We start from the raw sequence: 17,278 nt of genomic DNA, 5'->3' as shown, positions 1-17,278 counted from the left end.
GGCTGATGTTTTCAAGAAAAGGTGAACTTGATCTCTAAGGCCCAGCATGACCTGGCCTTTGCTGGCGTCCGAGCTCTGTGTCTTTCTTGACCTCCATGCTTCAGCCAGCCTGGTTTTCTTTCAGTCCACAGAGGCAGCATGCTGCTTCCTACCTCAGGCCTCTGCACAAACAGCTGTGCCCCGCCTTGGTCTAGCGAACTCCCACCCATGCTTCAGGACTTAGCTTCCTCAAGGAAGCCTGGTTTAGGTCAGGCCTACCTGTTAAACATTCTCACAGCAACTGAGCTCCTGCCTCGTGCACTTGTTACAAGTGTAACCGTTTAGGAAATTAGTTTATTGACCGTGCTCCCAGCTAGACTTGAAGTTCCATGCAAGGGAAGGGGAACTTCGTTTGCCTTGTTCCCCAGTCCCCAGCACACAGTAGGCCTTAAATAAATATGTGAGGAGTGAGTAAGTCATAGAATAACTGAACAAAGAAATAGGGGGAATTGCATTGGGTCATAGACCATGGCTAGGATTTGGGCAAGCAAAACTTTCAGGCAGAGCTCAGATTCAAAGCCAGGTCTGTCTGGGCCCAGAGGGGAGTTCACGATACTCTCTGGTGATAGAATGAATTATTCTTCCTGACTGTGCACTGCCTCCCTCTGACAGAATTGTATGTCCATGCCCTTTGCCATACAACTTATTAGGACCTCCCACTAGGAAGGCAGGGTATACTGACCAACCCCATTGACTTAGGGCCTGGCCCTGTGACTAGCTCTGGCAATGGAGATGGAGGACACTGCACAGGGCCATTTCTGAGCTGAAACTTTAACAGGTATAGGTATGGTAAGCCTCACCAACTCCTTTACACTTCTACCTTCCACCATAAGAAGAGTAGGACCAGCTGACTGCTGCTCCTGGAGCGTAGATTTTGAAATAATGACATACAGAGCAGATTGGAACCTGACTCGAAGCCTGAGTCCAGCCTAGCCTACAGCTAAGCTATGGCTAACCTGCAGACCCTGAGCATGAAATAATGTTTATGATCGTAAGCCATTTAGATGTTGGGAGTATGTGATATGCAATATTGTCACAGCAGAAACCTAACTAAGATGCCTCCTCAGTGATGGGGTGTAACTTATTCTTATCTCTTCTGGCATCCAGCACCTCACTGGGTACAGTGGGTGTTCAATCAATACTGTTGAATAAAGCCCAATAAATGACATTCCTCTGGTACACGGATGAAATGGGCAAAACAGTCAAAGTTGCTTTTAAAGCAAAGACTGTTAAAATGAATAAATCTAATGCTGAGTGACTAAACAGAGAAATTTTGAGAAAGCAGGTTTTTTATTTTTAGCCAGGGCCAAGAGTCTCTTGTGGCACTTTAAGTACAAACAGATACTTCGGAGACACCTAATCTAACCTCTGTCACATAAATTGATTAAGCATGCAAGATGCAGAATGTCTTTTGCTGGATGACCTCAAAAACACTGGCAAATTTTGAATCAAATGAGCTGAATGACTTGCCTCATTGTTTTTATAATAAATGATGAAAGTCAAAAATAAGAAGCAGCTGGAATAAAAAGCTAAACATTAGCCAGATCTTTCTTCTGCAGACTTACATTCAATTTAATTTCATAAACCTGTACTAACTATCAAGTATTCTGGTGATGAGGAAAATAATATGCTACATCTGAGCCACCATAAATCCCTTTGGAACAAGGCAGTATCTAAAAATATTTGTACCCCAAATTCCTCAACTCAGATAACACTTTGCAACTTATAAAACATTCTTTTCATGTACTCTTCATTTTATTTTCATAATAATATATGAGAGTTTTGTTCTTGTAATCTGCATCTCTGAGATGAGGAAACAGAGGTTCGGCCACATGATGAGGGCCTGGTAGTAAGTGACAGATGTCTGACTCCCTTTCAGCAATACCACAGGGCCTCATTCCCCGAGACTTAAACACTGAAAGATCCAGGAGAAAACCTCAGACGTTCTCAAACAGCATCAACATACCACTCCGGGGAATATTTTCTGGAGCCGGTCTGCTGCAGCCAGGGCCTTGGGCTTACCACCTGCCAGGCAATCTTCAAATTCATACAGAGGCTGCCTCACAGGGTTGGAATAGGAGATCTTGGCATTGTCCACAAATGTGATGTGTCTGACGCCCCAACCCTGCATGGAAACAGGAGATCATGGTGTGTTTCTGATGAACATTTCACAGGGTGTCTCCCTTGAAATCCCTAAAAGGGGTTTTATTTTGGAGCAGCTTGGGAACCTCAAAATACAGGAAACTCCAGAAATTGAATTGTGCAAATTCAGTTTTTGACACTGTCAACTTCCTTTAAAAGACAAAATAATTATACACACAGTGCCTAGCTTCCTACAGTAATAAGACTAAGAAATGTCATTGTGGGTCTGACTAATAATTCATTATTTTTGACAGTGGCACCAGAGGAAGCTTTGGGGGTGAGTCCCATAAGAACTGTCCCTGTTACTGTCTTAAAAGGATTAGCAAGAGCCACTCAATGTCCTTGCTTTCCCTGAATGAATAAGTAAGCATAAATAACAGCTCATCCTAAAATTCACTTAAAGCCTGAATTAGCTCCTCGTAAAAGTGACTTATAAGTTATTTCCAGTTGTATAACATCATAGAAGATTTTGTACTTTTTCTCCAAGAGGCAAAGCCCTTATTAATATTCTGGAATGCAGGGGACAATTCTACATTCTCAGAGATGGTTTTCATGATTTCATACACTTCAATTCCATCTCCTATAAAGTCTTATAGAACCACATGATTTTAAAATTAGATAGGCTCTTTAAAATCTTTAGTTCAATTACTTTATTTTACAGATACAGAAACTGAAGCCCAGAAAAGATAAGTGAGTTATCTTAGGTCACAGATCTGGTTAATGGTGGGGAGGAAATGAGATCCTCAGAGTGGCAATCAAATGAAGATGCCTACTTTCTGGGGTGAGATGGGGTATGTGTATTTCAGTAAACCATAAACAAGCACAGTAATGTAAGGGAAGCCCTGCCAGGATTGGCTGCAGAGTTAAGAGTCTGATCTCTGTCTTATTTCAATATCCTTCCATTAGGGACTTTGAAATTCAGTTAGTCTGATGATTCCAGGGGCACAGTCAACAACAACCCAAGATTCACTGTCGGGGTGGAGGATGATGGGCCAGAATCCACTCTTTTGAAAGCATAGTTTAAGTCGGCTGTTTGTTTTGAAGCCCAATGGTGACTTTGGTCTAGCCACCCAGTTTTATAAGTGACTTTCACCAGGTAAGCAAACTACCATGAAGGGGGAATAAAAGTATGGGAAATCCAAAAGTCACTGGTGCTTGGCTTGGGGATATTTATTTCGGGAGTATTTTTGCATTCCTTAAAGCAATGCTGAGTGGAGAGCAAGGAAGGCAGTCTGGGAACATGCTTGGCGGTGGGAAGAAAGCTACATAAATTACAAACATGCCACAGGTTAGTCACATGCATGTGGACTCTCACACTTAACTTTCAGTTTCCTGGAATGCTACACAGTTTAAATGGCTAATCTGTAAAGATTAAAGAAAATTACAATACTCAGTGCTGGTGAGGATGGGGTGATGAAAAAACTATTTTACTGATTGAGAATGTAAACTGGTATAATTCTTCTGGAAAGCAATTTGGCAATAGGTTTCTAGAACTTTTTAAATGTTCATATCCTTTGACCTACTTCCAGCAATCTATTTTAGGAAATAATCTGAAATACTGACAAAAATGCAATCACAAAGATGTTCTCTGTAACATAATTTAGAGTTGTAAAAAACCAGAAACAATGTTAATGTCTAACATTAGGGGAATGTCACAGTAAATCATGTTTCATCATACAAGAAGGCATATTCTACAGCCATTAAGAAAGCTTTTTAGGTATCCTTTTTAATGACATGAGAAAGTGTTTACAATGTTAATTGGTAAAAGCAAGGGGCATTTTTATATATCAAATAAGATTTTTAAATATACATTAAACAAACACTGAAAAGAAATAAGTGAAAATGTAGTCGAAAAATGGGTCTTCTTTTCTTGCTTTACAACTCTTATACTCTACAAATTTTCTACAATGGGTCTATAATGACTTTATAATTTTTAAAATGCTAAGAAAACTTACGTACCTAATTCTGGAAGTTAGGAAAAGAATGAAATAAATTCCACAAAAAAGGAGGAAGAAATGAATAAAGACAAGAGTAGATATTAATGAATCTGGAAGCAAAACAAAACAAAAACAAAAATTATGGAATAAAGAGATCAAGGATTTAGTTCTCTGGAAAGACTGATAAATTAGACAAGCCTCCCTGGCAAGTCTGAGAAAGAGAAAAAAAGAGAAAACACAAATATTCAACATTAGGAATAAGGAGAGATAAAAGAGAGGATAAAGAGAAGATTTAAAAGTTGGTAGGGGCTTCCCTGGTGGCGCAGTGGTTGGGAGTCCGCCTGCCGATGCAGGGGACGCGGGTTCATGCCCCGGTCCGGGAGGATCCCACATGCCGCGGAGTGTCTGGGCCCGTAAGCCATGGCCACTGGGCCTGCGCGTCCGGAGCCTGTGCTCTGCAGCGGGAGAGGCCGCAGCAGTGAGAGGCCCGTATACCGCAAAAAAAAAAAAAAAAGTTGGTAAGAAGGACTTCCATGGTGGTGCAGTGGTTAAGAATCCGCCTGCCAATGCAGGGGACTTGGGTTCAAGCCCTGGTCCAGGAAGATCCCTCATGCCGTGGAACAACTAAGCCCGTGTGCCACAATTACTGAGCCTGTGCTCTAGAGCCCACGAGCCACAACTACTGAAGCCCGTGTGCCTAAAGCCCGTTCTCCGCAACAAGGGAAGCCACTGCAATGAGAAGCCCGCGCACCGCAACGAAGAGTAGCCCCCACTCGCTGCAACTAGAGAAAGCCTGCATGCAGCAACGAAGACCCAACACAGCCAAAAAAGAAATAGAGAAATAAAGAAATTTATTTTTAAAAAATGAAATAAAATAAAAGATGGTAAGAGAATACCACATGTATTTTATATCAATTAATTTTCAAATTTAGATGAAATGGATGATTTTCTAGGAAAACAACATGACTAAACTGACTCAAAAGAGGTATAAAATCTAAAAAGGTCAATGACTATAGAAACATTTGTAAAAGTTCACAAAGATTCCCTGCCCTCACTGCCAACAAAATTCCAAAAGGCATCAGGCCCAGATGGATTTATAACTGAATTTTGCCAAACCATCAAGCAACTGATAAGTCATATACTTAAACTGTCCTGGAGCATAGAAAAGGGCAGAAGGTTTTATTTTATAAAAGTAGCATAACTCAGCTATAAGATATACGACACCACAAAGAAAAGGAAAAACATTACTATAAACCAACTTGACTTATGAATGCATATGTAAAACCTAGCAATAAAACATTACCAGCTGAATCCCACAGTATATTAGAAGAATAACATACCATGAACAAATAGGGTTTTTTCCAGGAATGCTCAACATTAGAATACTATTATCTTGATAGATGTATTTGATAAAGCTCAACAATCATTTCTGATGTAAACTCATAGTAAACTAGAAATAAAAATCTGCCTCCTTAATTTATAAAAGAGCATTAGCAGAAACCAATATCACATATCAAAATTAAAAGAAAAAAAAGAAGTTTCTCATTAAAATCAGTAACAAAATGAGGATGCCGACTCTCACGACTATTCCTCAGCAAAACCATGGAGTCCTAGTCAATCTTAGAAATGGGTATAAATGTTGGTGAGGAATACTTATCAGCCGACAAAATTCTAAAGAATCAAACAAAAAACTAATATAACTAAGAAAGTTTAGAAAGATGGCCAGATAGAATATCTTTCTTATATATCCCAGTAGTAGTCAACTGGAAAATTTAGTAGGAGGAACATATCTTTAAAAGAAAAAAAACAATTAAACATGTGAAAATAAACTAAATGAGGCATGTGGGAGACCTAAATAAAGAAAATGCTACAAAGATGATCTAAATAATTTAAGAGATATACAATGCTTCTGGAACTAAGGATCAATATTGTAAAGATGTCAATCCTTCCCAATTTATCTATAAATTCACTGTAATTTGAGTTAAAGCTGTGAGTAATAATGCAGGAACAAACAAATGGAATGATGGAACAAAATAGAATCCAAAAAAGAGACTCAGGTACATAAGGAGATTTAGTATTTGATAAAGGTGGAAAAATGATGATTTGTATTATTGAACGAATGCCATTCAATCAAATGACTATCCACTTTGTGGAAAAAATGTTAAGATATTTAACTCTCATCATAAAACAAAAATAAATTCCACATTGATAAAGATCTAAACATAAAAACAAGAGTTCTGTAAACCATAAAGAAAAAGACTGACATATTTAATAACATCAAAATTTTAAAAACCTTTATGTGGCTAAAGATAACTTAAATTGAGAAAAATATTTGCATTATATTACAGAAAAAGGCTAATATCCATTAAAAAAAGAACTCCTAGTCAATATATAAGAAACACAGCCCAAAGGACATGAATAGAAGAAATAAAATTCACAAAAGAAATAAAATTAAATACTAACCCTCACTAATTAAAGAAATGCAAATTTAAAAGCTCTGTTTTACATTCTCTCTAACACAGTAATTCTACTTCTAGGGCTTTTTTTCCTAAAGAAATAATCCCACGGACATGTAAAGATATAAGAATGTTCACTTCAACAGCGTCTCTAAAAGAAAAATATGCTGAAATTGATTAAATAAATTGAGGGCAAGACATATAATAAAATCCTACATATACATAATATGGAATACATAGAAAGAGAACCACAATTATTGTTATATTAAGTTAAAAATAAAAACGTGCTATACACAGTATGCTATGATCCAATTTTTGTAAATATAAATAAATAAATAACTAAGAGCAAAGATGACAAATGTCTCTCTCTGCATTTGCGCATGCCTACGAAAACTTCAGGGAAAGATGCTGTGTAATAATCTGTGAAGTCTGCTTAATTCTGGTAAGTGACTTGGGATGGGAGTGGAGGGAGAGTTCCTGTTTCTACCTTATAATAAAAGCATGTATTCCTTTTATACTTAAAGAGATACTGAGAAAAGAAAAAAGGGAGGGAGACAGGGAGGAAAAAGAGAAGGGAGGGAGGGAGAGAGAATAGGGGCAGTCTGGGGGAGAGAAGGCACTCAGCTGTAGTCGTCGCTTGCTATCCATAGGGGACTGGTTCCAGAAGCCCCTGGGGATACCAAAATCCACAGATGCTCAAGTCCCTTACATAAAATACAAGGCCCTCCATATCTTCGGATGGGAAACCCACAGGTATGGAAGGTGGACTGTATAGTGAAATAAGAAGAGAAGCCACAGCTTTAGAGGTAACATCTGATCCCCACAAACTTACCATCAATGTCCTGGCCACATTACAACCCAAGGTGCCAGCTCCGAGCAGCAGACACTTGACAGACACAACCTTGTCTAAGTCCAAAGTAGGGACCAATCTCCAACACATCAGTTTGAGATTTAGATCCACTGATGACTCAGCTAACCTAGAAAATGAGAGAATTATTTATTTCTTTAGTCAATCACTCATTTATGCCCCAATCTTGTCCTTTTTAGATAGAAAGTAGCTGTATGAGATAATAAGAAACAAATACTGTGGAAATTAGTATCGAAGGAAAAGTACAACAAAGCTTGAGGGTGAGCGAGGAGGAGAAAGGTGACCACACAGAACACATGCCACCATTATCCTCTGCAATTGCACAGTGATGGGCCACCAATCTGATCCTGAGCTCCCAGCAGCCAAGGTGAAATGGGAAGCATGACCAGGTGTAGGAGTTACTGTGTCCAGGAATAAAAACACACCAGTCGCTTATGAGGAAAGATTTTCCTAATACTGAAAACAGAGAAATTTCTGTCTCCTCAGTAAAGGGGGTACTTACATCATGCCTTCAATACAATACTGGTTTCTGTGAAATATTTCTTATAATGTCCTTCAGTGTAGGCTAATGGACAAAATCAAAGGGCAATGAATAAAGAATTAAAAGGTGGTGTAGGTACACAGGTCTGAAGAGTCTGAGCTTGAAGCGAGAACAAAATTTAGAATGTCTAGAGAAACGTGAATTGTGTGTCTTTCAGGATACCCATCATTAATATTAATTCTCACAACCAAACTTAAATCAAGAGGCAGCCAAGAGTGGATTAACACGTGTCATCAGTGTGAAGGCGTCCCCTGACTGAACTGGGCAATGCTCTTGGCCTGACAGAACCTGCTGTGCACCCTGGAGAAAACGGCTTCCAAAGTATACCTTTTAGGGTCCATACATTCGCTGAGGTTCACCATCCTTGGTCCCATGCCTCCTTTCTGGTTCTTTTCCCATCCAACCGCCTTGGGACAATCTTAAGGCAAATAAAACAGTAAGTTTAGGGAAGGAGGGAAAAATAAAAAATAACTCAAAGCAGCAAGATGGCTCACGCATCCATAAGCTTTTAGTTCACTTCTTTTTCAAGGAGGTTTGCAGGCCAGAATTTGCATCTACTTGCCTCAGTTGCCTCATTTTCCTGAGCCACTAGGGATCTTGTTTAGAGACCCTCAGACCCAAGCGCTGTCTTCCTGCAGAAGGGCTTCTGAAACAGCCCTGGTCTCTGGTCCGAGTTGCCTTAACTTCTGTAGTTACTGGAAGTTGCTCCAAAAAAAAAATATATCTGGAGCAGGTCTAACCCTGTGAAGGGCTTTCTACCTTAGGATGACAAGCCAGTGTGACTGCAGCACACCTTCTGCTTGAGTTCCCACCTGGACCTGTACCTCTCCGTTGAGCGCACCCCTTCCGCTCTTCATCCTTACGTTACCCTTCCACCCAGCATCTCAGTTCCATCACTGCGCCTGCCTGTCTCCAGACCTCAGCCCAAGGGACTGCTCTTCTGTTAAGCTGCCCTCTCCTTTAAGCACATCCTTATCCATTCAGACTTTCCTCTCCTCTGACTTTTCCCTTTCCCGCTGACCTCTTTTAACCTCTGCAATGGGTGCCTCTGTAAGTCCAATTCCAGCTGTTCTCAAAATGTGCTCCACGCAAAGCTCTGAGAGGATAAAGACCCCGTGGCTGATGGGCTTGGGAAATGCTTCTGTACACCTACCTGTGTTCTCCCTCTGCCCCACAACCACCCAAACCTGGAGCGTCACATCGCACATGAGGGAGATAAAGCTCTGAGAAACCTGCAGTAAAGGAGCCACTCTGTCTGATTTGGCTTTGAGCTTCCCAACCTTACCTGGCTCTCCAATATCACCCTCAACCAGTAACACCAATTAAAATCTCACAGGACACATTCAGGGTAATGCTGCTCTATTCCTCTGTTGCAAAATCCTCTTAAAAATCTCAACTGCTTTGCAGAATACTTCTGTTACCTCCTCACCTTGGTGGAAACCTGGCTTTCTTGGTGGAAACCTGGCTTCCTTGGTGGAAAACTGGCTTCCTTGGTGGAAACCTGGCTTCCTTGGTGGAAACCCGGCTTCGCTGGTGGAAAGCCGGCCTTGTAAATCCTGCTAATGGGGGCCACCCAGTCTTACACTCCCCATACCTTGGGACCTCAGTTGCTCTCCCTTCCTCATTGAATTCCCAAAATTCACAATAAAGCCTCAACTCCTTAGCAGGGAATTCACTCAGCCACCTACCTTTCCAGCATCACCTCCAATATCTGCTTGAAGTAACAGTCCCTGAAGGAACAGAAGCTCCTTGACTTAAGGTTAAGAGATACAGGACTATGGCAGGAATTTTACGTTTGTCTCTAATTGTACACTGGTTTTCTTTGGACATTCTCCGACTTTTATATTTCTATCAACACCTCTATTTTCCTTTCCTTGGGAACTTTTTAGCTTTCAACCTTTGTTTCTTAAAATAATAGTGCTCAATATAATTATGGGACCTAGAGGTGTTGATTTGCTTTACACAATTTTTTATTTCTGGGACAGGACGACCAATGGGAAACAAGGGGGTCAGTTATCTTCAAAAGCTACTTGGCTGAGGGCATCTTTCACAGCGCGGAGCCGAAAAACAAATGAGCCTTTTCCTGTTTTAACTCAGGTGCTCTGGTGTGGTCCTTTTTTACATCACAAAAGATTAAAACTGAAATAATAGATTTGAGTTCTTAAAGAGGATAAGAACTCCAAAATCATTTTTCTGGGGAAAAAAAAAGAGTTCAAACCAGTTACTAAGTCATATTTTGTTTGATTTTCTTACTATTCTCATGTTAAATTTAAAAATGCTTCTCTAACACATGCACAGAAATTTCACAAGAAATTCAGAAACACAGTCTAGTACTATAATTAATAACTCCAGCCTTAGCTTTCTCCTGTTACAGATAAGAAATTATAAGACAAACACAAAATGTCACTGCAAATGAAAACATCTCTGTACTCAAGATGTTACAGCCATTTTAAGAAAATTAGATGTACTTTAAACTTACTGATAATTTAAAAAAATACTATAGGTGACCATAATATTTAGTCTATCATATCTGCTTCCATATTAGACATACCCCAAATTAATGAGAAAATATTTTTAGGGGAAAGTTAGGCCCTGTCTTCCCCTAGCTGGACAAAGAGGAGGAGCACACCAAGGACAGGAATTGAAAGGAGGGCTCTCCCATCCTCAGCAATGTTTGCTGCTTCCCTCCGCCAGCTGCTCAAATACTCTGTATCAGCACAGGGGAGTGAGCTTGCCTGCGCCACCAAGAGCAGAAGAAGACACAGGATATTCAAAATTGCATTTCTTGTAACACTGTCATTGTAACTATGGGATGTCTTAGAAATATTAAAAGACACTACCATGCGAATACCTTCAGTTCACATTACAATACAGAATAACGTTACAAAGTTTTATTTATTATAAGGTTTTATTTACAGCTAAGAGGGAAAACATTAATTTACATGAAAAAAGAGGAACATCTGCCTTTCTTTTTTTTTTTTTTTTTTTTTTGCGGTACGCGGGCCTCTCACTGTTGTGGCCTCTCCCGCTGCGGAGCACAGGCTCCGGATGCACAGGCTCAGCGGCCATGGCTCACGGGCCCAGCCGCTCCGCGGCACGTGGGATCTTCCCGGACCGGGGCACGAACCCGTGTCCCCTGCATCGGCAGGCGGACTCTCAACCACTGCGCCACCAGGGAGGCCCTGCCTTTCTTAAACTAAATAATCTACACTCAACATCAAGTGTAAAGACTTGACAGCACTACTGCGCTACAGAAAACCTCTTTTTCAAATGGAATTGCACGGCGTTTCCTGGGTTTGCCAGCTTCACCAAGCATCAGTGATATATCACTGGGAGCAGGGAGTAAGAGTAATTCAGTGACTTTATCTTAAAAAATGGAAAGAAAAGTGCCTCCCTCAAAAGGTGGTTGGCAGGATTAAGTGAGTGACATGTGGAAAGAGCTGGTGGCCTGCCAGGTGGAGACGAGGCCGCATTACTGGTTAGTTCCTGCTCACCTCATTCCCCTGGAGCTACCTTCCAGTGGCGGCTTAATGAAACATCACATGGAAGCTATTTTAGAATGTGCCAGAAGAGGGTGCTAAATCAAATGTATTAAATATCTAAAGATGGCAGAGAGCCGATAGATATTTTAAGGCTCTAAACTAACAAGTAAACAGCTTCCTCTTTTGCCTGATGAAGCAGAGATTTTAACACCCCTCACCCCCGAAACACACACTCACATTAAGGCACGTGATCCACGGACTAAAGAAAGCAATGTTCCTTGGAACAATGCAGGTGCTGTATGGAGCAAATTAAACCATGTAGGTATGTACAAGTACTCTGGGCAGCACGTAAGACATAGAAATCTGAGGGGTCATCTTGGAAAAGGTTCTCGGCTTTGCGTAAGATAGCAAATTACCATAAATTAGCATTTATTAAGGAACTATAATATGCCACCATGGTGTCTGTCTTTTACATAGGAGTCAGATTCCTCATAAGGGGTACTCCATGAGGTGGGCATTATTATTACCTTTATTTTACTCAAATTTGGGTATGTTATTCTGTCCTTGTGATGTGTACATAAACATAAATATATAAATAAATGCATGTATGTATATCTACACGCACGCACGCACACACACACGCACACACACACACACACACCCTCACACACACACATCTATATATATAACATTATCTGTGAGCCCAAGTTTCCTAACTTATGAAACAAGGCGAATAGCTGATGCCTAGCACACATGATCAGATGAAGAATATTAAACGTGGAAGGAGAAATGGCACTTTTGCTGACTGGCTTACTATATGGAGAATAAGATCACACACAACTTTTTGTAACAAATAAATACGTAGGTGCATTAATACTTCATTCTTCCTGTAAGAAGGTAAGGAATAAAGATTTTATGTTAAGCAAAAACAGAAAATAGAGGGAAAAAAAATTCTCAGGACTGAAAAAACTGCCTGGAGGAAATACCCTGAGGACAGTCTCTGCCTTTGTTCCTGTCTGAATTGCAGAGCATGCCCTCTGCTCCAGGGAAGAGTTCCTAGTGGCAAAGAGGTAGGAGCTGTACGTTTTTCTACCTCCATTGCCATTGTGAAGGGATGAAAGAAAAGTTAAACCTAATTTGGTTTCTGGTAAATGATAAGTATATGCATTCTTAAAGACCGGCACGTTACCTGGGCTAAATGCCATTTCTGGAAGCTTCACTTCGAAGATGATGCTGTGGGTGACGTCTCTCATCCCCTGCAGAGTGCGGTCCCGGAAGCAGAGGACTTCAACAGACTGGAAACTGCTACTCCTGTTGTCGGGCCCAGATTTTTTTTAATTTTTTTTAAGGAAAGAAAAGAGAGAGCTCACGTAAGAGCTTCAGCAAACCCAGGTGGAGAGGATTCAATTCATTGTAATTATGCCTCCCTGACACCCTCGGGGGATGACCTTAACCTCTGAGAGATTCTGAACATATCCACGCAGGCTTCCTTTGTCCAGGTGTTTAGAGGCTGAGCGCTGAACTGGCTATGATTTTTTAGGTGAGTTTTATATAACAATTTCACATTGTACATAAATACTTCTGACAAATGAATCTTAAATGCAGAAAAAAAAAAAGCTCACAAGATATTAAAAAGAAACTCCAAGACAAGCATGGGCTCCTCTGGTCCCCCTTCTCCCACCTGAACGTACAGTCTACGAGACGGCAGCTCGGGCAGTGGTGAGGAAGCCCACAGCTCTACAGACTCACCACCAGGACAAGCAAGTATAACGCTCTCCCTCTGCAGATGATCTGTCATCTAGCTATCTTTAGTGAACACTGTTATTTAAGTAAAGCAGACACAGAGGTAAAGATCCAAATCCTAAATATAACGGAGCTTGTCTCATGCCTCCTCCCAGTCAATAACCAGCCCCTTCAAAAGTAACTTCTGCTCCAACTTCTAAGTCCAGACATGGGTTTTGCCTGTTTTGACCTTTACATACATGGAACCAGGGAGCACGTATTGTCTCAGGTCCAGCCTCTTTCACTCAACATTATGTTTTTTAAATTCATCCATGTTGATATGTGTATCAGTAGTTCATTCAGATTCACTACAGCATCGCATCCCATTGCAGTGAATATACCACTATTTATTGTCCATTTCATTGTTCAAGGACATCTGGGTTATTCCCAGTGTTTGGTTATTAAGACTAATGCTGCTATAAACATTCCTGTGTATGTTTTGCTTCCATCTGAGTATGCATTTCTGTGCTTTATATACCCGCGAGGGAAACTGCTGAGCTATAGATATTTTTAACTTTGGTGGATACTGACAAACAGTTTTCCAGCAGTGTTTGAGGGTTCCAATTCATCCACATCTTTGACAACACTTGGTATTCTCATCTTTTTAGACTCATTCTGGTGAGTATCTCATTATCTGGTGAGTATGTAGTAGTATTTCATAATGGTATCTTATTATCTTTATTAATGAGTAGTATCTAGTTATACTTTATTTCCTTGATGATTAATGATGTTGAGCATCTTTTCAAATGTATATTACTCCCTGTTTTATTTAGTCTAAGGTTGGGAAAAAGGGCAGATGGTAGCAACAGGAAAATCCTATCTGAACGTGATAGCTGAAGGGAGGGCTAGAGAATTTCAGGATGGGGACCTCCAGCTGTTGGCCCTGCCCTACTCTAAAATATCTTTAGGGCTGTATGGTCAGAGTCTGAAGCTCCATAACAGACCTGCTTAGAGGCTCACCACTGATGGAAACTGGATCATGACTGATTTATTGATTTATTATCTGGTTTCTACGCCAGCAGTGAAAAAAATCCATTTGGGAAAACAGAAATTTAAGATATAGTTAGGCACAATGTCAAAAACATATAGACAAAGACAGACAGACAGACACACACACACACACACGTAAATACCATCTGTGGGCTGCTAGGACCAAAAAATTCCTCAAAGGCCATCCAGGGTACTGGGCTAAGTTACAGGGATCATATACACCAATAGTTATCTGTGAACAGAAAAGGTTTTCTCAGTGAGGCAAGTATCATGTCAGATTCACAACACAAACACTGCTAATCCCTCCTCTTTCCTATTTATGCTGTTTTGCAAAAGCATCAACAATTAGACACTTGGTGAAGGGCTAGAGGGAAGAGAAGAAAGCCAGAGGACCTCACACCAGACGAGAGAACGTCTTGGTGGCAGGGCTGTCAAATTCTCTGCACCCCCTGTGCCTCGCATTGGGCCTGGAAGAGAGCAGGAACTAGACACATTCTAGTTCCTAGAAGGAGCCAGGAAGGAAGGAAGGAAGGAAGGAAGGAAGACTGAAAGGAAAACCAGGAGGGAGGAAGGGCCGTCAATTGTCAGGGCTCACACAGAGAAAATCCTCTCACAAAGAGACATCATCTGAGAAAACTGCTAATTTTTATGTAATGAGAAAATCAAAGAAGGGTCACTACCATTGTAAATCCATAGTGAGACCAAATTAAAAAGCCGGATGCCTTTGATATCGCTAACATATATTTCCTCTCATTCCTCCCTCCTCCAGCTCCCCCAACCCTGATCGCCAACTGGAAAACTCAACTGAACTTCAAACACCATGTCTTCAGTGAAGACTGCCCCTGGTGGAGGGTGTCACCCTGTCCTCTCTGCTTCCATAGCCCTCTGTACGTTATACATAACATCTTTCACTTTTTCTGTCTCCTTCCTCTCAAAAGACAATGAGATCTTGATTTCTAAACATGATTCTCCTGCAAAAGGAATCAGGGCTCCATGGCTACGTGGCTAATTCTAGGGCTGCAGCAAGGAAAATACAAGATGAGCCTGAAGCACCTTCCACACTAGAAAGTAAGCAAGTGCTCAATAAACAGAAGGACGGGGGGCATGTCAAGCGGGCACCCAAGACACCTGAAAGAGCTCTCAATGGCCAAGGCTGGGACAATCTGATCAACAAAATAAATAACGTGGTATTGGATTATAACCTAAAGTATAAAACAAGTATCTATGAGTCGATACTGACATAAACGATGAGATAAATAAATATGAAGGTGAAGGGACAAATCTTCCTTACAGAAGATTTCCAAACAACATATGTAGATACCTCCCCCTCCAGAAGTAGAGTTGAATCGTTCTCCACCTTGAGTGTGGGCTTGACTTAGTGACTCACACCCAAAGGAAAAAAACAGTAGTTTTGCAGTGGAGAAAGCTGGCAAATTCTACCTTAAACAAGTGATCAAGTTTAACACCATCAGGGATGCCATGTGAGTATCAGGTAGCTTAGATATAATGATGACAAGGGAACTTCACCTTAGTGGTATTCTTTCCAAAAATAACCCCATCTAATCATAAGTAAACGTCAGACAAACCCAAATTAAGAGGTATTAGACCTAAATAACTGAACCAGTACTCTTCAAAACTGTCAAGGTCAAGGTCACTAAAAACAACAAAAGTCCGAGGAACTGCTACAGACCAGAGCTGATGAAGGAGACATGACAACAGAATGCCTCTGGGATTCTCCTGGGTGAGAAGGTGAGAGCATGGTCTAAGAGACAGGTTCCTATGGGAAGCAAGAGAGCTCTGAGAATGAGGCCTCTAGCCTAACGCTCCCTCTGAATGAAGACACTGTCTCCCTGGAGCTCTTCTGGTCCAGCTGGCCACCGCCACCACGTGGGGCACCTTTTTATTTAGTTCCCCTCTATCAATTGTGACAGAGGGCATCTGCCAGGCATACTACATGATTAAGTAATCACTGCTTCAACGTCACATTTTAAAAAATTCACCGAAGGCATTTACCTCTCTGTTATCCAGCAGAGAAGAGAAGAGAATGGCCTGATGCAGTGAAAAAAGCACTGGCTGGAGCGCCAGCGGGCATGCATTCTAACCCTGCAGCTAATTGATTTTAAGACCTTGGGGAAGGTCTTCCCTCACCTGTAAAATGAAGCTGTAAAATAATTTCACCTCAAAGGATTCCTTCTAGCTCCAGAATTATAGAGCTTTATAGACCATTAAAGAGAAAAAAAATCCTATATAGCTTACAAAACAACACAGTCTCTATTAAGGCTCAATCTTACCAGGTGTCTAAAGGCTCTTCAATTTTTATTTGGGAAGAACCCTGATAGTATCAATCCAGGAAATGCCATTCATATAGAGATGCTGAGTTTCAGTTTTCAAGTATGACTTCATAAACCTAGGCTCTGATCAAATGTCCTGTCACTTACTCTCATTTGACCTTCAGCAATTTACTTCACCTCTCTATGCCTTAATTTTCTCATCTAGAGGGTAACTCTCACCTGCACTTAGCACAGAGACTGGGAGCAAGACAAAAGCTCAATAAATGGTAACTGTAACAACAATATAAATAAACTCTATTGTGGTAGATTCACTGACGTCTTTGTTCAGTTCAGTCTATCACCCTTACACAGTTACCTACCTTCAGATTCAAGGTTATCTTCTCTAGTTTATCAAATATTCTCTGGGTCTAGGTTTTACCATCTGCAATTGTAGAGTTGGGACTAAGTGATGTTTAAATTATATAAATTAGAATGTTACTTTAGATACCACAAGTGGATGCCTAATTTCAAAGAATGAGCATATTTCTGACACTAAATACAAAGGCAATGAGGCAGGAAGGTAATAAGAAAAAGAAATCTTTTTTGAGAAGACCAGGAATAAATTTCTTAGAGCAACCTGACCTAAAATGAGTTACAGAGAAGGAATGAACCACTAAAGAGAAATTTATCAGTTACTCGTAAAGGGAGGTCAGCTTGAAAATGCCTTAAAGTAACTCTCCTACCCACATGAGGCATGCATGAGTACAAAGA

General features: G+C 40.7%; 1 protein-coding gene across 1 annotated transcript in view; it reads right to left on the bottom strand.

Annotated features, from left to right (window-relative positions):
* Window positions 1-17,278, bottom strand: part of ATG7 (autophagy related 7) — a 240,623-nt gene that overhangs the window by 183,771 nt on the left and 39,574 nt on the right. Inside the window, exons 8-12 of the mRNA XM_060109351.1 lie at window positions 14,381-14,469; window positions 12,655-12,776; window positions 8,311-8,401; window positions 7,407-7,551; window positions 2,006-2,164 (exon numbers count right to left, since the gene is read on the bottom strand). Coding sequence (XP_059965334.1) covers window positions 2,006-2,164; window positions 7,407-7,551; window positions 8,311-8,401; window positions 12,655-12,776; window positions 14,381-14,469 — 606 coding nt within the window. The remainder of the gene's footprint in view (window positions 1-2,005; window positions 2,165-7,406; window positions 7,552-8,310; window positions 8,402-12,654; window positions 12,777-14,380; window positions 14,470-17,278) is intronic.

The sequence above is a fragment of the Mesoplodon densirostris genome, chromosome 10 (genome assembly GCF_025265405.1).
Source record: "Mesoplodon densirostris isolate mMesDen1 chromosome 10, mMesDen1 primary haplotype, whole genome shotgun sequence".
NCBI lineage: Eukaryota > Metazoa > Chordata > Mammalia > Artiodactyla > Ziphiidae > Mesoplodon > Mesoplodon densirostris.
This window is presented reverse-complemented; position numbering and strand designations above follow the sequence as displayed.